Source organism: Chelonia mydas, chromosome 1, assembly GCF_015237465.2.
Source record: "Chelonia mydas isolate rCheMyd1 chromosome 1, rCheMyd1.pri.v2, whole genome shotgun sequence".
NCBI classification, from domain to species: Eukaryota; Metazoa; Chordata; order Testudines; family Cheloniidae; genus Chelonia; species Chelonia mydas.
The window spans coordinates 39415966-39439119 of record NC_057849.1 but is presented as its reverse complement, the minus strand read 5'-3'; the positions used below and the strand labels follow the sequence as shown (position 1 = coordinate 39439119).

The 23154-nt window shown below is 44.2% G+C and overlaps 1 protein-coding gene across 7 annotated transcripts in view; it reads right to left on the bottom strand.

Annotated features, from left to right (window-relative positions):
* The window catches only part of PARP4 (poly(ADP-ribose) polymerase family member 4), a 114336-nt gene that overhangs the window by 16597 nt on the left and 74585 nt on the right, over positions 1–23154 (bottom strand). For 2 of the 7 annotated variants that reach the window (XR_006286120.1, XM_027821579.3), the window contains exons 29-35: positions 21785–21880; positions 19614–19772; positions 18656–18967; positions 15604–15807; positions 14127–14273; positions 8317–8907; positions 7836–7955 (exon numbers count right to left, since the gene is read on the bottom strand). Coding sequence is in view for 6 of the 7 variants with exons in the window: in XM_027821579.3 (XP_027677380.2) it covers positions 7836–7955; positions 8317–8907; positions 14127–14273; positions 15604–15807; positions 18656–18967; positions 19614–19772; positions 21785–21880 (1629 nt within the window). In the remaining variant the exon portion in view is untranslated. Of the gene's footprint in view, positions 1–7835; positions 7956–8316; positions 8908–10982; positions 11442–14126; positions 14274–15603; positions 15808–18655; positions 18968–19613; positions 19773–21784; positions 21881–23154 lie in introns of those variants that run through there. The other 5 variants (XM_037890587.2, XM_043530233.1, XM_043530224.1 and 2 more) reach the window with 5 other exon arrangements.

Below are 23154 nucleotides of genomic sequence, written 5' to 3'. Positions count from 1 at the left end.
TCGCCGAGCTCATGCAGTCCTCCCACACTGATAGGGCCCAGCTGAATGTGTGGAGGCAAACAATTGCAGAGTCCCGTAAAGTGTTAAAAGAACAGGAAGAGAGGAGGGACGTGCGCGATGAGAGCAGGCAGGATGCTATGGTCAAGCTCATGGGGGAGCAAACTGACATGCTCCGCTGTATGGTGGATCTAATGCGGGAAAGGCAGCAAGCCCACAGACTGCTGCTGCAGCCCCTGTATAACCGCCCTCCCTCCTCCCCAAGTTCCATAGCTTCTTCAACCAAGCGCCCAAGAACACGGGGGGGCGGCGGGGAGGCTACAGGGACCCGCACACTCAACCCCAGACGATTGCACAAGCAGCAGAAAGCTGGCATATCCGAAATTTTGATTTGGTTTCTGAACTTGTCCTTCCCTCCTGCTCCACCCCCTTAACCCAATTACCGCCCCCGGGTCTATCTTCTGATTTCTCTCAATGTGTTGTGCAACAAATAATAAAGAACATTTTTTAAACAATTGTGACTTTATTTCCCTTCATATATATAGGGGGCGGGTAACTTCAAGAGAAACAAACACAACTGTCACACCGTACCCTGGCCAGTCATGAAACTGGCTTTCAAAGCTTCTCTGATGTGCAGCGCGCCCTGCTGTGCTCTTCTAATTGCCCTGTTGTCTGGCTGTGTGAAATTGGCCGCCAGGCGAGTTGTCTCAACCTCCCACCCCACCATAAACGTTTCCCCCTTACTCTCACAGATATTGTGGAGCACACAACAAGCAGCAATTACGATTGGAATATTGGTTGTGCTGAGATCTAACCAAGTCAGTAGACTGCACCAGTGCACTTTCAAACATCCAAAAGCACATTCTAACTCCATTCTGCACTTGCTCAGCCTATAGTTGAACTGCTCCTTACTACTGTCCAGGGTGTCTGTGTACGGCTTCATGAGCCATGGCATTAAGGGGTAGGCTGGGTCCCCGAGGATAATTATAGGCATTTCAACATCCCCAACAGTAATTTTCTGGTCTGGGAAGTAAGTCCCCTCCTGCAGCTGTTCAAACAGACTAGAGTTCCTGAAGATGCGAGCGTCATGCACCTTTCCCAGCCATCCCACGTTGATGTCGGTGAAACGACCCTTGTGATCCACCAGTGCTTGCAGCACCATGGAAAAGTACCCCTTGCAGTTTACATACTGGCCGCCCCGATGCTCTGGGGCCAAGATAGGGATATGCGTTCCACCTATAGCCCCGCCATAGTTAGGGAACCTCAGTGCATTAAAGCCATCCACAATGATCTGCACATTTCCCAAAGTCACTACCCTTGATAGCAGCTGGTCAATGACTGCATTGGCTACTTGCAGCACAGCAGCCCCCACAGTAGATTTCATAGAATCATAGAATATCAGAGTTGGAAGGGACCTCAGGAGGTCATCTAGTCCAACCCCCTGCTCAAAGCAGGACCAATCCCCAATTTTTTTTGCCCCAGATCCCTAAATGGCCCCTCAGCGACTGAACTCACAACCCTGGGTTTAGCAGGCCAATGCTCAAACCACTGAGCTATCCCTCTCCCCTCATTTGCCCACTCCAAACTGATTCCCGACTGACCGGTAGCTGTTGGACGTTGCAAGCTTCCACAGGGCTATGGCCACTTGCTTCTCAACTGTGATGGCTGCTCTCAGTTTGGTGTCTTTGCGCTTGAGGGCAGGGGACAGCAAGTCACAAAGTTCCATGAAAGTGGCCCTATGCATACGAAAGTTTCGCAGCCATGGCAATCATCCCATACCTGCAACACTCTGCGGTCCCACCAGTCTGTGCTTGTTTCTCGGGCCCAGAATCAGCGTTCCACGGCATGAACCTGGCCCAGAGCCACCATGATCACTCAATTGCCACATGCTGTGCTTCTAAGAATGTCTGGGTCCATGTCCTCAACAGTAGAGTAATCGCGCTATTGTTGCTTCCTCGCCTGGTTTTGCAGGTACTGCACATACTGCTGGATAATGGGCGAGGTATTTACAATGGTGAAAACTATAGCGGAGATCTGAGTGGGCTCCACGGTTGCTGTGCTAAGGCGCCTGCATGGGTAATCCTGGAAAAAGGGCATGAAATGTAGGAGAGCAGAGTGGCAGCGGAAGAGGTGCTGTTTGGTTCACGATAAACAAAAAAAGGTGGGAAATGGTTGTCTTCTGTAGCTTTCACGGAGGTGGGATCCAAGACAGACAACATGGAGAAGCTCGGTAGCGCGGCAAGAGCGGGAGAGCAGAGTTGGCGGTGGAAGCTGTGCTGCTCGGTTCATGATGGCCAAGCAGAGTTGGCAGGGGAAGCGGTTGATAAGGAATAGAAAGAGTAGATACTTATAGAGATTACATAGAAAGACAAGAGGAAATGTGAGGTGGATTCAAAGTACTAGGAGAGAAGCAGTGCACCGTACTGCACCATCTACTGAAAGCAGTATGGTGTCTGCATACCAAAAAGGCGCAAAACGATTGTCTGCCGTAGCTTTCACGGAGGGAGGAGCAACTGACGACACACACCCAGAAACACCCGCGAGAATGTTTTTGCCCCATCATGCACTGGGAGCTTAACCCAGAATTCAAATGGGCAGCGGGGACTGTGGGAACTGTGGGATAGCTACCCACAGTGCACCGCTCTGACATTCGATGCTAGCCTCGGTACTGTGAATGCACTCCACTGAATTCACGTGCTTTAGTGGGGACACACAAGACCAAATGTATAAAATTGCTTCCAAAAATTTGAATAGAATAATTTCAAAATAATTTCGTACTGTAGACGTACCTTTAGAGGCTCCAAGGATGATCCGGGGTCAACCCCGGAGTCCCCTGGAGACTGAAGTACCTTCTCCATAAGGAGGAGTTTTAACTTCAGGTCCCAGTTCCTGTGAGACTCCTGTTTTAGCTGTGGCAGTTGAAGCACTTCTGTGAGGCTCTCCCAGGCACCAGACACAGTAAGAGTGTCTGGCCATTACAGGAATTGACTCCTTGTAGGAGAGGCACCTCTTGGAGTAGGGAGAACCAGACATGCCCCCGGGCAGGGGGCTATCATCCTCTAGCAGTGGGGAATGCAGAAAAAGGTCTTCTTTACTCCTTTTCTTCTTTTCCTTTTTATTTTCTTTTTTTTTTTTTTTAAATAAACTGAAAAACTTAGAGTCTACTAAATGCCTGGGAGGTGGGGGTGCCCTCAGACAGGGCAGGAAACTAAAGTTTTTTTTCTTTCTTTCTCTTTTTTTCTCCTTTAATCCCAAAGGAGTAAATAAAAATGAAACACTAACGATTAAGGAGACCAAAAGAAACAAAAACAACTACTACTTATGCTAATGACACAGATAAGGAAGGGATGACTGCTCGCTCTGTTTGAGGCCAAAGGCGGTTGAGAAGGAAGTGAGGGGGCTTTGCCCCTGCAGTGCCAGACCAGGAGGGAAGGAGAGCACATGCATGGGCTCAACGGACACTGCTACCAAAAATCTCTGATTAGAGGCGCAAGAGCGCATACACACCTACAGCGGAGCACTCATAGGGACACTACTCAAAGAAGAACAACCGGTTGGTGACCACTGGTCTAGATTGTACCTTGGTATGTTACAGACAGGTAATAGTAATGGAGGATTCAATTATTAGAAATATAGTTGCGTTTGTGATGACCAGGAGAACCACATGGTGAATTGCCTGCCAGGCGCAAACGTTGTGAATCTCTTGAGATATCTAGACTGACTTATGTGCAATGCTGGGGATGAGCCGGTGGTCATGGTACATGTAGGTACCAGTGACATAGGAAAAGGTAGGCGAGAAGTCCTGGAGGCCAAATTTAGGCTGCTAAGTAAGAGATTAAAGTCCAGGAACCCGACGGTAGCATTCTCTGAAATACTTCCAGTTCCATGCACAGACCCAGTTAGACAGGCAGAATTGCTGGGTCTCAAAGCATGGATGAGATGATGGTTTTTGGAGGAGGGTTTTGGTAAAGGTGGAGCTTATACAGGAAGGATGGGCTCCATCTAACCCAAAAAGGAACCAGATTGCTGGCATGTAAAATTAAAGAAGTTGTAGAGGAGTTTTTAAACGAAGGGCTGAGGGAAAGCCAACAGGTGCAAAGGAGCACATGGTAATACTAGGGTATAAAATATGTAGGAATGACAGAGTAGGTCAGGACCAAAAATATGCCACCATGGCAAAACAACAGAGGCAGTTAGAGGCAAAAAGGCATCCCTTTAAAAACTGGAAATAAAATCCTACTGCGGAAAATAGAAAGGAACATAAACTCTGGCAAGTTAACTGTAAAAGTATAATTAGGCAGGCCAAAAAAGAATTTAAAGAGCAATTAGGAAAAGACACAAGCACTAACAGCAAAATTTTTGTAAGTATATCAGAAGTAGGAAGACTATCAATGGGCTACCAATCGAGTTGCTAAAGGAGCACTCAAGGAACACAAGGCCACTGTGGTAAAGCTAAATAAATTCTTCACATCAGACTTCACTACAGAAGATGTGAGAGAGATTCCCACACCTTATCTCTCATAAATGTAAACAAACTTGTTTGTCTTAGCAACTGGGTGAACAAGAAGTAGAACTGAGTGGACTTGTACACACTAAAGTTTTACATTGTTTTAAGTGCAGTTATGTTAAAAAATTATTATATGCTTATAAGTTTCACTTTCACAATAAAGAGATTGCACTACAGTACTTGTATGAGATGGATTGAAAAATACTAATTTTTTGGTTTATCTTTTTTATAGTGCAAATATTTGTAATAAAAATAATATAAAGTAATCACTGTACACTTTGTATTCTGTGTTGTGACTGAAATCAATATTTGAAAATGTAGAAAACATCCAAAAATATTTATAATAAATGTAAATTGAAACTGTGGTTAATCATGATTTTTAAAAAATCTAGTTAATTTGTTTTGTGTTAATCACTTGTTTAACTGCGATTAATTGACAGTCATTGTAATAAGTCACCAGGTCCAGATGGTGTTCATCCAAGAGTTCCGAAATAACTCAAATATGAAATTGCAGAACTACTAACTGTGGTATATAACTTATCACCTAAAATCAGCCTCTGTACCAGATGACTAGAGGATAGCTAACGTAATGCTGATTTTTAAAAAAAGGCTCCAGAAGCTATCTTGGTAATTACGGGCCAATAGGACTAACTTCAGTACCAGGCAAACTGGTTGAAACTATAGTAAAGAACAGAATTATCAGACACATAGATGAACACTATTTCTGGGGAAGAGTCAGCATGGCTTTTGTAAAGAGAAATCATGCCTCACCAATCTATTATAATACTTTGTGGGGATAAACAAACATGTGGACAAGGGAGTTCCAGGAGATATAATGTACTTGGACTTTCAGAAAGCCTTTAACAAGATACTTCACCAAAGGCTCTTAAGCAAACTAAGGAGTCATGGGATAAGACGGAAGGTCCTCTCATGGATCAGTAACTGCTTAAAAGACAGGAAACAAAGGGTAGGAATAAATGGTCAGATTTCATAGTGGAGAGAGGTAAATAGCGGGGTCCCCCATGGGTTTGTATTGGTACCAGTGCTGTTCAACATATTCATAAACGATTTGGAAAAAGGGGTAAGCAGTGAGGTGGCAAAGTTTGCAGATAATACAAAATTGCTTAAGATAGTTAAGTCCAAAACTGACTGTGAAGAGTTACAAAGAGATCTCATAAAACTGGATGACTGGGCAACAAAATGCCAGATGAATTTCAATGTTGATAAAGGCAAAGAAATGCACATGGGAAAACATAGTCCCAACTATACATACAAAATGTAGGGGTCTAAATTAGCTGTTACCACGCAAAAAAGAGATTGTGGAGTCATTGTGGATAGTTCTCTGAAAACATTTGTTCAATGTGCAGAGGCAGATAAAAAAGATAATAGTATGTTAGAAACCATTAGGAAAGGGATAGATAATAAGACAGTAAATATATCATCATGCACTATATAAATCCATCGTAAACTCACACCTTGAATACTGTGTGCAGTTTTGGTTGACCCATCTCAAAAAAATATATGTTATAATTGAAAAAAAATACAGAGAAGGGAAGCAAAATTGATTAGGGGTATGGAACAGCTTCCATATGAGGAGAAATTAAAAAGACTGGAACTGTTCAGCTTAGAAAAGAGACGACTAAGGGGGATATGAAAAAGGCCTATAAAATCATGAATGGTGTGGAAAAAGTGAATAAGGAAGTGTGTTATTTACCTCTTCACATAACAAAAGAATGAAGGGTCACCTGATTAAATTATTGTAAACAAAGCAAACAAAATGAAGTACTTCCTCAAACAACGCTGTCAACCTGTAGAACTCATTACCAGGGATGATGTGAAGGCCAAAAATATAACTGGGTTCAAAAAAGAATTAGATAAGTTCATGGAGAACAAGTCCATCAATGGCTATTAGCCAAGATGGTCAGGGATGCAACCCCATGCTCTGGGTGTCCTAAGACTCAGACTGCCAGAAGTTGGGACTGGATGACGGGAGATGGATCTGTAAATAATTGCTCTGTTCTGTTCATTCCCTCTGAAGCATTTGGGCTCAGGCACTGTCAGAAGACAGAATAGCAGGCTATATGTACCATTGGTCTGATCCAGTATGGCTGTTCCATGTTCTCACTCTAGCTCCCATTAATACAATACTAAAGATTCTGACTTATTAATTGTACCAGAATACTGAGTTGAAAATTTATCTTATAATTTCAGCATCTCAAAAATATTGAGACACATCTCTTGGTTGTGAGGAGGCAATTTTGAGGATTCCTAGTCGGATCACTGGAGCTGCCAATGAAATCAACAAACTCATCCAAGATTTTGCCTCATTGTGCATCTTACAAAATTAGATTATAAACAAATAAGAAAGATGAATTTGCACAATGCAAACCTGCTTATATGATGGCAGGACTGAATTGTCTGAAAGTGCAACTGCTTTTTGAACAAACTGGCTTTCAAAAAGGCAACATATGGGAAATTGATTTCTTTCTGAGTAAATCCACAGTATAAATTAGATTGTGTGATGTGGTGGCTGCCCCTCACTGGCAAAAAAGGGGTTAAAAGCAGCCGTAGGGAGGCTGTGCCGGAGGCAGCCAATCAGAGAAGGGCTGTAGGGAGCAGCCAATCAGGCCCATATAAAAAGGGAGCTGCATGGCAGAGAGTGCAGTTCTCTGCTGGGAGCCCAAGGAGGAAGGACTGTGTCCCTGGAGGGCTGAGACAACTGCCAGCACCCTGAACAGAGCAGTGCTGCTAGCAGGGACTGGGGGAGTGGAAGACAGCTCCTGGCTGGCTACTGCGGTTTGCAGGCTAAGGCCCTGAGGCAAGGGCAAAGAGAATGCTGGGGCTATGAGGAAGTGGCCAGACAATTCACGGCAGTAGCCACTAAGGGAAGTGGCTGAACAGGGGACTGCAGGTCCCCTGGAAGGGGGGAGCACAGTGTGTGGCACAGCTGGAGGGCTGTGTCATTAAAGAGGATGCCATGGTCCTTGAAGAGATGTGGGTCCTAGAGCAGGAGTGACGGCGGCGAGGCACTACCCAAAGAGGGTACACTAACATGCAGAGCTAATTCCCAAGACAGCCAGCAGGAGGTGCCAGAGTGGTGAGCGCACCCTGTCAGAGATACCAATATTGTTATTTATATTGAGGAACCATGAGGAATACTAAGTAAATTCTCCTGTAGGACCCGGCAGAACTCTTTGCTAGATGTAGATTTACTTTTAGATGCCAACAGAAGAACCCAAAGTACACTGTTTGTAATAAAAATAATTTAAAAAAAGTTATTCCTTGTATCTTGCTTTTAAGTAAAGCAGATATGGAAACAAGGGCACTGTACCTGATTTTGGAGCTCAAAAATCTGAGTCCAGCTTACAGCACTTGGTGGGCTTTGTTGAATCCTCATCTGTGGTGATGTTTTACCAAGCTGTTTTTTCCTCATTGCTGTTAAGAAAAGATCCTTTAAAAACAAAACAAAACCAGAAATAGTCACTAAGAACCTGATTCTGCCTTATTCATATTAAATAGTACTTCATCACACAACTAATTCCACTGAGATCTATGAGACTACTAGTGTAGTAAAGTAAGATTAATCAACATGAATAAGGGTGGAAGAAACAAGATCTAAGTTTATAACACTCCATTAAAAGTTAATTAAACCTCCAAAATATAAATCACTATAAAAGAGCAGAATTTACCTCCTCTTCTTCAGTATCCCTTGATGCAGAAGTCCAATGCGATCGAGAGCAACTACTCCTGTTTGTTTTGGCTGCATGTTCAACATCAGAGAAAGGCAAAGCATAATTCAGATTTCTACTAACCTTGCTGAGCTCACGATGAAGTTTTTCTCCACACTTTGGTGCAGTTTGTAGCATTGGTGATCCTAGTCTGAACCTAGCTGATGAAGCAAGAACTTCAGGAGTAACTTGTGTTTCAAAATTTGCCTTCTTCAGGGTTCTGCCCACAGGAGTAAATGAACTCTTTAAATCTGACCAAAGCCCCCGAGTGAATTCATGAGGGAAAGGAGGAGGGCAAGGAGGAGCGCAAGGAGGAGGGCGAGGAGGGCAAGAAGCAGCATAAGGAAGAGGGCAAGGAGGAGGTATAGAAACTTGAAAAGAAAAAGGCTTACTAGCTGGAGGCTTGGGAAGCCTGATGTTTAAAAGTGATTGATCATGCAGGCTGAATTTTGGTTGTGGCACAGAGATAGACCCAAATAGTCCAACTCTAGCGGCACCAGGATCATATTTAACTTTAGCAGCCTTTATAAAACTCAATTCAGTAGAATCTGGTAAAATGCACTCTTCAACCAAGGGAACTTCTTCGTCACTTCGAAATTGGAGACTTTTCAGCTGTTTATCTCCTCCAGTTAGGAAATGGTCAGAAAAACCACTAGTTACTGCATGAAAAGGAACCTGTCGAGTAAAATTATAAGAAAACAAAATATTTCTGGAGTTTAAACCAACTTTTTTTTTTGTGATTAAGACCATATTTTCATTAGACTCAGTATCAATCCAATGATCATCATGCTCAACACAAAGCCTATTCTTCTTGTCAATTAAACAAGCAACTTCTTTCCTTGCAGCTGAAGCCAGGCAAATTCGAACTAGAAATAAGGTGCACATTTTTAATAGTGAGGTATTTCACAATTTCAATGCAATTCATGAACTCATGATTTATACAAGGAGTACTTGTGGCACCTTAGAGACTAACCAGTTTATTTGAGCATGAGCTTTCGTGAGCTACAGCTCACTTCATCGGATGCATAGCATATCGTGGAAAGCTCATGCTCAAATAAACTGGTTAGTCTCTAAGGTGCCACAAGTACTCCTTTTCTTTTTACGAATACAGACTAACACGGCTATTACTCTGAAACCTATGTTTTATACAGGATCTTACCCATTGTGGGATCTTGGCTGAGGACCTGTAGAACAGGGTGAAAGGGAAGGTATTCTTATGAGCTGGGTGAAACCTTGTTATGGGCTAAATTAAAACATCTTTGAAATTGGGTGTGAATGGACTCTACAATTAACATGACTGTCAGGATAAGGTTGGCAGAATGCCCCCCAAAGACAAAAGGGGTGTGAACCTACCCAGAAGTTTTGGACTGAGTGGTTAATGGGGTTATTCTGAATATTGTTTTGATATGTATGTTCCCTGGGTGGGTTCACAACTGCTTTTGTTTTATGAGGGGTGGGTCCTGCTTAACTTATCATGACAGTCATGTTAATTGTAGAGTGCATTCACACCCAATCTCAAAGAGGCAAACAGCAAGGCCTTGCCTGCACTACCAAGTTTTGTCACCAAAATTGCTGTTTGTCGACCCAAACAGTGTAGACACTGCAAGGTGACTTTTGTCAGGGAAAATGCCTGGTTTTGGCGACAAAATACATCCACCCTCATGAGAGATTTACGTCTTTTTCCTCTAAATTTTGGTTGACAAAATGCAAGTGTAGACACCACGCTTCATTTCATCGCTTTAATTGGCCTCCAGGAAGTGTCCCACAATGCCCATTCTGACTGCTCTGGTCAGCAGTTTGAACTCCACTGCCCCGCAGCCAGGTAAACAACCATCCGCCCCTCCCCATTAGAAGCCCTGGGAATTTTTGAAATTCCATTTCCTGTTTGCTCAGAGTGAAGAGGTCTCATCGCATCTTCCCAGGTGACCATGGTGGGTTATCACAGCAAAAGCTCTCCTGCTTGGACCACTGCAGAGCTGTTGGATCTGATCAACATATGGGGAGAGGAGGCTGTGCAGTCACAGCTGCCTTAAGCCATAGGAAATGGGATACCTATGGGCACATTTCTCGAGACTTGTGCGAAAAGGGCTGTGATCAGGGCACGCTGCAGTACAGAGCGAAAATAAAGGAGCTGAGGCAGGCGTACCATAAGGCGAGGGAGGCAAACCGTCGCTCTGGTGCTGCACCTAAGATCTGCTGGGTCTATAAGGAGCTGGACACTAACCTCGGTGGATAGCCAAGAGCCCTGTTGTGGCAGAAAGAGGACCTAACCCAAGGACGAAGTTATTGATAAAGAGGTGGAGTTAGATGAGGATGTGCAGCTCCCACCTGGGTCGTCCGGTGGGGCAGGCAGCCAGGAACGGTTCTCCACTCCAGAGGTGTCTAGCCAGTCTCAGCAGTTGCTCTCTGGTGAGCAAGAAGCAGGAGATGAAACTCCTGGTAAGTGGCTGTGGCCTGTGTCGTGGAGACGTGGGTTCAGGGCATAGAAATGTGGGAGCCTGACTGTGTTTCTGTGAGATGGACATTTTCCTGTGTAGCTAATCAGTACAGCGGAACAGGGTGTTGATGCACGCTGAGATCTCATGGGAATCCTGCAGAGAGATCTCCAGAAAAGTTTCCTGGAGGTATTCGGTAATCCTCTGCTGAAGGTTCCGTGGCAGAGCAGCTTTGTTCCTTCCCCATTGTAGGAAACTTTTCTGCACCATTCGGCAATCACTTGTGCAGGAACCAAAGCGGCACACAGGTGAGCAGCATAGGGAGCAGGGCAGAAGCCACAAGCATGGAGTACCCTTGTTTCCCTGCTTACCCTTAGCAGTGAGATATCTGCTAGAATGACTCCCGCCTGTGGAAAAGTGTGGGAGAATTTTAGAATTTGTTCCCTAGTATGCTGCACCATGACCCTTGCAAAGATTGTGTGCTCTTTTCTCCATGTGGACCCCCCGCCCCCACACCAACACTCAGAATGCTTTGGGTGTTTGCAGAGATGTGTGCCTGGCTAGGGTCAGTGAGAAAGTGATTGCAATGTTGCAAAAGGTGTATTTAACAGAAATGTTTCAATTCTGTGCGTGAATTTAATAATCTCGCTTCTGTGCATTGTAACCCTGTGCTTCACCAGACGTGGCCTTCAGGCCCCACGCACCCCGGCCGAGAGTCTCCACCAGATAAGAAAGCGCTCAAGATGCAGCAAAGAAGACATGTTCCGGGAGGTCCTGCAGTGATCCAATGCAGAAAAAAGGGAATGAAAGGAATGCTGTGAAGCTGAAGGGCAGGACAGAAAAGAGAGTTACACATTTGTTAAGGACGCTACTGAGCTGATGATTAAAGTAATGGAGGAGAAAATGCAGATGCTGAAGTCCTTAATAATGCTGCAGACTGAGCAGATCAGTGCTCAATCTCCACTGCAGTACATTCAGAACTCTTTTCCCTGCCCCCCAAGTTCCGCCCACACATTCCTTTCCACCTTCCAGGATTCTTCGTTTCCCCTTTACTTCACCTCCTCAGACAACTTTCACAAAGATAGCTGGACCTCCACGCAGCTGTGAAAGTCTGCCCTTCCCTGGTTCCTCCTTTCCTGGCAAGCATCTGTGTGTTTGTGTGCGCGCTGTTTCTTGTGCAATAAAAGCAAACTTTTATAATGGTAAATCATCTTTAATTTTTTTCTACAAGGTGAGACTGCAGGCACTGCTAATACATGCACAGGCAGTCTGATCACTTTATTATAGGAATATAAGGCTCCAAATGTCACTATTGCCCCCTAGAAAACGACATGGCATGTAACATTGAAGCAACTCAGACACAGATATATATTAATGGTGGTCATTGTCAAAGTGCTGCCTCAAAGCCTCCCTGATTCGAATAGCTCCCCTCTGTGCACCTCTGACAGCCCTGGTATCTGGCTGCTCAAAATGAGCGGCCAAGCGGTCTGCCTCAGCACTCCACTCCTGAGCAAACCTTTCACCCTTAGCTTCACAGAGATTATGCAACATACAGCACATGGCTATGACCATAGGAATATTATCCTCAGTGAGGTCCAACCCGCCATGAAGGCATCGCCAGTGTGCCTTTAATCTGCCAAAGGCACATTCAGTTGTCATTCGGCACCTACTGAGCCTGTTGTTGAACTGCTCCTTACTGCTGTCCAAGTGTCCCGTGTAAGGTTTCATGAGCCACAGCTGTAAGGGGTACGCAGAGTCCCGCAGGATCACTATGGGCATTTCAACACCTCCCCCCCCCGCCCCCTCCCAATCTTCTGGTTAGGAAAGAAAGTCCCTGCTTGCAGGTTTCTGTAGAGGCCGGTGTTTCTGAAGATATGTGCATCATGCACCTTCCCAGACCACCCTATGCTGATGTCAGTTAAATGCCCATGGTGATCCACAAATGCTTGCAACACCATGGAGAGGTATCCCTTCCTATTGATGTACTCCGTTGCAAGGTGGTCTGGTGCCAAAATTGGAATACGTGTGCCATCTATCGCCCCTCCACAGACAACCCCATTTCTGCAAAGCTGTCCACTATTTCACACACATTTCCCAGAGTCACAGTCCTTCGTAGCAGGATGCAATTTATTGCCCTGCACACTTGCATTAACGCAGCCCCAATGGTCAACTTCCCCACTCCAGATTGATTCATGACTGACTGGTAGCAGTCTGGAGTTGCCAGCTGCCACACAGCAATTGCCACACGCTTTTCTACCAAGACGGCAGCTCTCATTCTGGTGTCCTTGAGCCGCATGTCTGGGACAAGCTCCAAGCATAGTTCCAGGAAGCTGGCTTTCTGCACCCGAAAGTTCTATAGCCACTGCTCATCATCCCACACCTGCATGAGGATGCGATCCCACCATTCAGTGCTTGTTTCATGAGCCCAAAAGTGACGGTCTATCCTATGCACCTGCTCAGTGAATGCCAAAAGCAATCTAAAGTTGCTCCCATTCATATCATGCAGAATGTAAGGCGCCTGTGAGTCTTCCTCAGTTAGAAACTTCACGATTAACTGCACTGCCATCCGCAATGTCTTCATGACAGTTAACAGAGCATAGGAGAGCAGTGCGGGATCCAACCCTTCTCACAAAAATGCCGGGGTGCACAGCAAAGAAGGGCCGTTGAAAAAACACCGCAAAAGGAAGTCGGAAGCTCATGGAGTGCTGGGACAGAAAGCAATGCATCACGGGACATTTAACACTGTCCCAAGATGTGCCATGATTCACTCCGTCATCCCACAACACCTAGTGACAGAAGGACTGTGGGATAGGTACTCACAGTGCATTATTCACACTGTCGATGATGGTGCCCCCACTGTGGACATGATCTGGCGACAGAGGGAGCAAGTGTGAACACAGAATTGTGATTTTTATTATGTCGACATCACTTTTGTCGACACAAATTGGTAGTGTAGACATGGCCCAAAAGAGTGAAACAGCAGCTGAGGGATATATGACATCCCACATCCAAATCGATCTAAGCAAGGACAAGCCTTACCCTGATTCAGGGTGGCTACACTGGACAGTTAATGGTACGTCAATCAGTGCAATACAACTGACAGAAGTACCACCATCTGAGTACTCTAAAGAAAACAAGGCCTTGGACTAGACAGACAGGGAAGACTTTATCCTGGAAGAGAGTAGAGGGCCACTAGCATCCTCTTCTCTCTCAAAGATCTCTGCTGCAATGGGGACTGATGCCACACCACCTTTTATGTACCTTGCCTTTCTTTGGGAGAGAGTCCTCTGATTTTTTGCACTTCACACAAACATTTATGTAATTAATTACATCCAGAATAATAAGAAATGGTGCAGACTTTATAAACAACTACCAACTGCTAACTTATAAATCATCTACTACCACAACTGGGTAATACACAAAAAATGTTAAAAACAAGAATACATTAAGCGTATTTACCGATTCACTTCTGCCGAATCCCACTCCTCTATTAGAAGACAGGTATCCAGATGTATCATGCTCCCAGTTCTTGTAGGGTAAAACGTCTAAATGTTCTGGAGCCATTGGAATGTTTGGAAGACCAGCATGCTGAACTTCATTAACATCCTTAATTAAAACGCAACAGAATTACAAACTAGAGAACTGTCTTCAATTTTATTGTAATCCTTAAAAGTGATGCTTGTTATGCCAGAGATTCCCTCTCTATCAGACAATGTAAGGTTGAGAGTCAAATGCTGGGTGAAACTTGCGAGGAAATATAGAGAGGAGGTGTATTCAGTATATAAAAGATGCTCAGTATACACAAACACGGAGTAAATGTAACTTTATAATGCCCGACTGCATTAAGGGTTTCGTGTCATAACACACTATTGGTAGTAAATGGACTGGCACACAACACTGCCAATGCACCTCCAAGTATTTTGAGAAACCTCTTTTGTATTTTATGTAATTTCAGTTCAGAAATTACCCTCTCACTTGCTTTCAGCGGGCAGATCAATCAGACAGTTTAAAATTTTGGATGTCAGCTGTTACTCATGTGTCACTTCCCCATCACAACTTCCTTATACAAGTTAATGGTTGAGAGCAACCTGGCACACCAATATGTTGTAGATTACCACAATTTATGGTGGCAATCTCTATGTAACTTGGAGAAGTAAAGCCATGATCAGTTACGGTTCAGTTAATTGAGTGACAGTGTAGAAGCATCTCACTGGCACAATCGGTGCAGATGACTCTGACAGCTTCCAGTGCTGACAACTCCCTTGGCCAACAACCCTCCTCAGTTCCCCAGGTCGGAATCCCCTCTTTGCCCATGGCCTCTACAGCAATGTCCTCTTCAGATTCCCCCTTCCACTATAAATGCTCCCCAGTCATGGTCCCACCCTTCCATAAGCCTCTGCTCTGTGCTGTAGTCTCTCAGCTGGCCGAGACAGCAATCTCTGTCCCCCACAATGCAACAATACTTCCTCCTCCACCAGCAAACATGCCTACCCCCATCTCAGTAATCCCCCAACTCTGGCTGAGCCACTACTGAAATGGAGATTCAGTTGTGGATCAAGGGCTGATTCTCTTGCTTGCATAAGCCATCCGGTGATTGTCAGAGTGAACTATCAGCAGCCACCTGGGTCTGCCAGCAGTAGGACAGGAGTAAGTCGTCCCTCTCCTCACACTCCCTCAGCTACCAGCTCCACACTGCCACCTGTGGTTTGTTAGAACAAACGTATCAGCTTATGATCCACAGAGGGGTCACCAGCTATTTGAGTACTGGAGATGTGGGAGGGAACATTAAATCAGGATGGTGACCCATAGCTGAGGCTCAGTGAAAATTAGTTTGCTTTTAAAAAAAATTCACAGCAGTACCACAGGTAAGTGTTTGATTTTTATGGGCTATGCAGGGCTGCTGATCCCCGCTTTGGGGCAGGGACCCCTCACATACCTGCTCATTTTCCAAACAGCGGATCCTGGTCTCAGCTCCTTGCCAGTCAGACAGAGCCAGCACTGCAGTGTCTCTCTTGGGCCTGCCAAAGGCTGCTGTTGGTAGGGCCATGCCTTCTGATCTCTGGGCATTGTCAGGGATACCCCCTGTCCCCACCAGCTGGCCAGACAGGAAAGCAGCAGTGGTTGCCTGGGGAAATACAACCTAGATGGAGCTACTGTTAGGTGCATAACTGGTTGGAAAACCATTCCCAGATAGTCGTTATCAGTGGTTCACAGTCAAGCTGGAAGGGCATATCGAATGGGGTCCCACAGGGATCAATCCTGGGTCTGGCTCTGTTCAATATCTTCATCAATGATTTAGATAATGTTATAAGAGTATACTTATAAAGTTTGTGGACGATACCAAACTGAGAGAGGTTGCTAGTGTTTTGGAGCATAGCATTAAAACTCAAAATTATCTGGATAAATTGGAGAAATGGTCTGAAGTAAATAGAATGAAATTCAATAAAGGCAAATGCAAAGTACTCCACTTATGAAGGACAATCAGTTACAACCAGTGGTGAGCTGGAGCCAGTTTGCACCAGTTTGCGCAAACCGGTTGGTAAATTTTGAAGCTGGTTTAGAACTGATTGTTAAAGGGGTGGGCAAACTCCGGCCTGCGGGACCATCCTGTCCGGCCCGCCTGAGCTCTCGGCTGGGGAAGCTCCCCTGAGAATCCCTTTTTAATTTTTACTCACCCGGTGGCGCTCCGGGTCTTCGGCAGCACTTCGGCGGCAGATCCTTCACTCGCTCCGGTCCTTCACTCGCTCCGGGTCTTCGGTGGCACTTTGGCGGCTCTTCGGCGACAGGTCCTTCAGTGCTGCCGAAGACCCGGAGCGACTGAAGGACCTGCCACCGAAGTCCCGGAGTGAGTGAAGAAACCAGTTCTTCAGCTTTTGGCAGTTCATCACTGGTTACAACCATACAAAATGGGAAACGACTGCCTAGGAAGGAGTATTGCGGAAAGGATTCTGGGGGATCACAGTGGATCACAAGCTAACTATGAGTCAATAGTGTGACACTGTTGCAAAAAAAGCAAACATCATTCTGGGATGTATTAGTAGGACTGTTGTAAGCAAGACACAAGAAGTAAATCTTCTGCTCTACTCCATGCTGATTAGGCCTCAACTGGAATACTGTGTCCAGTTCTGGGTGCCACATTTCAGGAAAGATGTGGACAAACTGGAGAAAGTCCAGAGAAAAGCAACAAAAATGATTAAAGGTCAAGAAGGGGAAGAATGAAATAAATTGGGTTAGTTTAGTCTGGAAAAGAGAAGACTGAGGGGGGGACACGATAACAGTTTTCAAGTACATAAAAGGTTGTTACAAGGAGGATGGAGAAAAACTGTTCTCATTAACCTCTGAGGATAGGACAAGAAGCAATGGGCTTAAATTGCAGCAAGGGCGGTTTAGGTTGGACTTTAGGAAAAACTTCCTAACTGTCAGGGTGGTTAAGCACTGGAATAAATTGCCTACAGAGGTTGTGGAATCTCCATCATTGGAGGCTTTTAAGAGCAGGTTAGACAAACACCCCTCAGGGATGGTCTAGATAATATCTAGTCCTGCCTTGAGTGTAGGGAACTGGACTAAAAGACCTCTCGAGATCCCTTCCAGTCCTATGATTCTATGAAACTGAGCACAGGCCCCAATCCCTGCCCCGGGCCTGCCAGCTAGTGCCACATGGTGAGACACCCCACATCCAGGACAATGCCCTTCCCTCTCCTCCCCATGAGCAGCCAATTGAACCCAATTCCATGATTTTTCCAACAGTCTCCCTGCTGTAGGAAACATCACGGTATTGGGCTAATTTCACAATTTCCATGTAATCCATGAAATCATGATTTACACAGGACCTTATCCATAGTGGGATCTTGGGTGAGGATGTGTATAGCAGGGTGGAAGGGAAGGTATTGTTATGGGCTTAGTTAAAACATCTTTGAAATTAGATGTGACTGCGCTCTTACAATTAACATGACTGTCAGGGTAAGTTAAGCACGACCTCCTCACCTAAGCCATAAGGTGTTGTGAACCCATCCAGGAGTTTTGGACTGAGTGGTGAATGGGGTTTCGGCAAGGAGTGTATGCATGTTCCCTGGGTGGGTTCACAGATGCTTTTGTCTTGGGTGGGCAGGGGCTCCTGCTTAACATATCCTGCCAGTTATGTTAATTATAGGGTGCGTTCATACCCAATCCCAAAGAGACAAACAGCAAGAAAGGGAAGCAGCAGCCTGAAAGCATGGTATAAGACCATGGAAAAAACTAGGGAGAGAGATCTTTAGCTAGCACTAGACCCAAGGAGGCTTGGGGCTATAAGCAAAGAAACTGTTTGTTGTTTCCTGGTTCTTCCTACCTTCGGGGACCCAGGACCTCATACATTCCTTGTTAATAAGCAAGATCAGGATATTTTTTGATGCAGAGTCTTTCATCAATTTCTACCCCCAACTGGAATACCAGGGCCTCAAATTTTGACTAGCTGCTTGGGTCAAAAAGGGGTATGTAGTGCGGTGGTGGTTGTCCCTCCCCATCTGGGTCGGAGGGAAGCCACACTGCCTCATTATGTCACTGGGGTCACTGCTTAACATCAGGGGAATTAGCAAATCAGGTGCTAATGCCCTGACCCTCTTGGTGGGGTGGCGCGCCAAACCGTCTGTGGGCTCTGGCTCTCCAGCACAGCAGAGCTAACAACCAGGCTATAGGCTCTGGCCCTCGTGCAGGGCAGAGCACTACACAGATTGTTGTCTCAGATCTGGCAGACAGCAGACAAACACAGGCCTTTTCACCTATGGTGGGGAGGCTGCCACCCTTGGGGTGGGTTTAACACCAGGGGGTAGGGGAACCCAGGCCCTCCCTACTCTACTGGTTCTCAGCCCCAGGCTATAGGTGGCAGAATGTTCTGTCAGTGGGTCAATGGGGATCCGCCCGAAACACACAGACCTGGATTCAGGCAACCATGCAACCAGACTATAGTCTAGTGTCCCTGGGCCACTTTCTACTACCTCTTTGTTTGGTACCTGGGCTCTGTAGGTGTCGTCCATCTCCCGGGGGTACACAGCCATCAGCAGCTCCTCCTTGGACTTGGTCTCCTCTGGGGTCAGGGCACCGCTTGGTTCAGCAGCAGAGTAAGAGGCCACCAGGGAGCAATATTCGCCTGTCTCCTGCCCTGCCTCAGCTCCAACTGAGCTGAAGGTTCCTCTTTTTGTACTTCCCGTCCTCTCTCTCAATTTCCAGTGAGAAGGGTGAACCCGGCCTGACTCCACCCACCCAGGCACATAAAGTGGTTCCTCCCCCTGTGGATCGGAGGGAGGCCACACCGTGGACATGATCTGCCAACAGAGGGAGCAAGAATGAACACGAAATTGTGATTTTTATTATGTCAGCATCACTTCTGTTGACACAAATTGGTAGTGTAGACATGGCACAAAAAAGTGAAGCAGCAACCTGTAATTTAAGTATGGTATAAGACCCTGAAAAAGCAAGGGAGAGAGATCTTTAGCTAGCACTAGACCCAAAGAGGCTTGGGGTTATAAGCAAAGAAACTTTTTTTTGTTTTCTATACATTCCTTGTTAATAAGCATATATATATATATATGCGCAGTATATATAAAGTATATATTCCCAAGAGAGGGAAACAGCAGCCTGAAAGCATGGTATAAGACCCTGGATGGAAAGGGAAGAATTTATCCTGGAAGAGAGTAAAGGGCCACTAGAATCCTCTTCTCTCTCAAAGATCTCTGCTGCAATGGGGCCTGATGCCACACCACCTTTTATGTACCTTGCTTTCTTTGGGAGAGAGTCCTCTGATTTTTTGCACTTCACACAAACATTTATGAAATTAATTGCATCCAGAATAATAAGAAATGGTGCAGACTTTATAAACAACTACCAACTGCTACCTTATAAACCATCTACTACCACAACTGGGTAATACACAAAAAATGTTAAAAACAAGAACACATAAAGCATATTTACCGATTCACATCTGCCAAATCCCACTCCTCTATTAGAAGACAGGTATCCATGTCCAGATGTCTCATGTTCCCAGTCCATGTAGGGTAAAAAGTCTATATCTTCCTCAGCTATAAGTTCAAGAATGTTTGGAAGACCAGCATGCTTAACTTCATTAACATCCTTAATTAAAACGCAACAGAATTACAAACTAGAGAACTGTCTTTAATTTTATTATAATCCTTAAAAGTGATGCTTGTTATGCCAGAGATTCCTTCTCTATCAGACAATGTAAGGTTGAGAGTCAAATGCTGGGTGAAACTTGCGAGGAAATATAGAGAGGAGGTGCATTCAGTATATAAAAGATGCTCAGTACACACAAACACGGAGTAAATGTAACTTTATAATGCCTGACTGCATTAAGGGTTGTCGTATCATAACACGCTATTGGTAGTAAATGGACTGGCACACAACACTGCCAATGCACCTCCAAGTATTTTGAGAAACCTCTTCTGTATCTTATGTAACTTCAGTTCAGAAATTACCCTCTCACTTGCTTTCAGCGGGCAGATCAATCAGACAGTTTTTAATTTTGGATGTCAGCTGTTACTCATGTGTCACTTCCCCATCACAACTCCCGTATATAAGTCAATGGTTAAGAGCAACCAAACACACCAACATATTGTAGATTACGAAAAGAAAAGAGTATTTCTTCTGTGAGTATAATGCAGTGGTCTGGAATATGGTAGATGAATGTACAGAATCCTAAATAAAAAGATGATGTTTAAATTTCCTTTTTTCTGATATATGTACAAGACACATGACCTGCTTTATTATACATGTATATGATAAAGATGTTTTCCAATGTATTGGAACCAGTATGCTTTTTAGCAGGTTATCTGATTTTTATACTGCCAAGTTTATACTGTTTACGTTTAACTGTTGTTTATGATATTTCACAGTAATCAGAGAGCCTGAGTAGAATGGCACTTTATTTATAAAATTTGTATTATATAAAGATCATTACCAGGAGGTAACAACACAGATGATTACATTGTCTGAAAATCAGAGCAAGAACTGCCAGAAGAGTGAAAGCTCTGACTAGATTTTTGCTAGGGAGATAGTGACCAAGTGCGGAGGGGTGCCACACAGAGCTTAACAGTAAATCTTTGGCTGATTAAGGAGCCGTATTTACAAGAAAGGGACAATAATTCCACCAATAACTATTACACAGGATTGCTGGGATATTATACATGCGATGACATCTGTCAAATGTATAAGTTATATTCTTAAAAGGCACAAACAAAACAATATTTATTTCTATGAACAAAATCTGTGCCAGCCTATTTTTAGTTTTAAATGCAGTACAAATGTAATGGTCCAAAATATGGACGTCTCCTGTTCCTTAAGTTAGTTCAACTTACTCAGTGCCCTCCATGACATTCAGATAATTATACCATAATAGGGAATTGATTATTTTCCTTTAGTATACTTATAATCCTAAATAAATAATAATTAATAACTATCAGTATTACTTATACTATAATAGTTCCTAACGTGCTAGATGCTGTACAGACATATGGGAAGACACAGTACTTGCTGCCCGCAATCCAAACAGTTTCTTTCAATTACAGTTGCAGCACTACAGGGTAAAAGTGTTGTTCTTCTAGATTAAAAAGTTCTTTCTGGACCAGAGATGGTGCCTTTATAGGAGTTGTGCCTACAGATACAGTCCCAAAGTCAGAACACTTGCACAGTTCTGAACTCCGCCACATGCATACACAGATACAAAAAGAAAATTGCAGTTTCTAAATCATTAAAAAAGCAAGTATCTCCAAAATAAACACAGAGATTATGCCTCTCTGTTGGTTCACTTGCAAACATCCAGTCTGGGTAGTGGGTGGGACAGAAACAGACTTTGTTTGGATGCCTAGGTACTCCAACAACGTATGATATAAAAGAAGCTTTATAAGGAAAGTAACATATAATTCAAAAAGCATCAAAGAACACAAGCTTTTGCAAAAATAATTTTAGTTCTTCTGTAAAAGAACTAAAATTGTTCACTGTGATAATATTAAGCAATATGTGCTTTAATTCTTACAAGATTACAGTAATTGTTTTTCTTTTCAGTTATTTTCTAAAGAATTTTTAGAGACATATAGACAGTAATGAGATATTTTAATGGAAACACATACCCTTTTTTCTACTGCCACAAAGCTTGTAAACTGGGTTATGATGGAGTTCTCCATGCTGAGGTTAATAATCAGGACTTTCAAAGTATGTTTCTTCATCTAGGTTGTTATATAATGACAAAATATGTTTAAAAACAAAACATACAGGTGAAAACAATATTCGCTAGAATAAGTGTCAATGTCAAAACTGAATATACACAATATGTTCTTATGCACTATGGATGTAAGTAAGCTAGCTCAGCTTGCAGCTATTTCTAAGCAGTGCAAATATGGTTATGTTTGTGTACCCAATTTCCTGCTTCCTGTTTAGAAGTGTTCTGAAGGGAGAGGGGCTAATCCTAACCCTCTCAGCTACTTGCAGATTTATCCACTTGTGCTGGGGGAGAGGAAACTGGAATTGGTAATTCTTAAAGAAAAACTGCACTGGAATGGTCTTGTCACAAGTCAATCAGGGCTCCATTGGGCTTCCAGCTCCTTCCAGTGCAAGCATATGACTCCTTATCAGATTCTGCATCAATGACAGTCATTACTGAAACCTAAAGGTCAGCATGTCAGCAGCACAACTAAAGCAAAACACCTTGCACCTATGGGACACAATTTGTGTCAAGTCAGGAATGGCAATGCTCAAGCCTGTTCAGGACTCAGAAACATCCTGTACACAGACATACGATATACTGAGACCTCTCTGAAAACAAACAAACAATCATGTTCTCCAGAATCTCAGCTTTCATTTAATGAAAATAAAGTAAGCCTCTAGCTGTCATGGCTGTGAAGAAAATCTCAAAAATGTGAACTGAGTGTAAGTGGTGCGGAGATTTCTGTTGGTATGCAGAGCATGGACCAGTAGCTCTGAAATGTGTGACTGACCCCCCCGCCCACTCATTTTAGTGAGGTGTTTCCTCAAATGCCCAATAACGATCATTTAAATGTCAACAATGTTAACTATTTGTAAGAAAGCAGTATGGGGGTGTCACAGATTTGCAAAATTTACTATCTGTGAATTAACTGTCTCACTTACTGCATCAAGAGGATGGCATTTGGAAGGTACCATCACTTATTTATTCCCCCCAATCAACCCCAATTTGCCTAGAAGAGCACATGGGCATAATCAAGTCCCAGTGAGGGGGAGACAAGCTCAAGGAAATAGTAGAGCTCTGAAAACATGCACCATCATATTTTAAACATCTGCATGATTTACTGTGATGCAGCACTACACCCAACTCACATGGATAGAGCTTATTTTGTAGGCAGAGCTGTGAAAGTACCACTACTATATTTCCCCCCAATCTGACCCCAAAGCTTGGGACCCACTCCTGCAAACTTTTCTCACATGAGGGTCCTACTGGCTTCTAAAACTCTGACTTCTAGTGGGA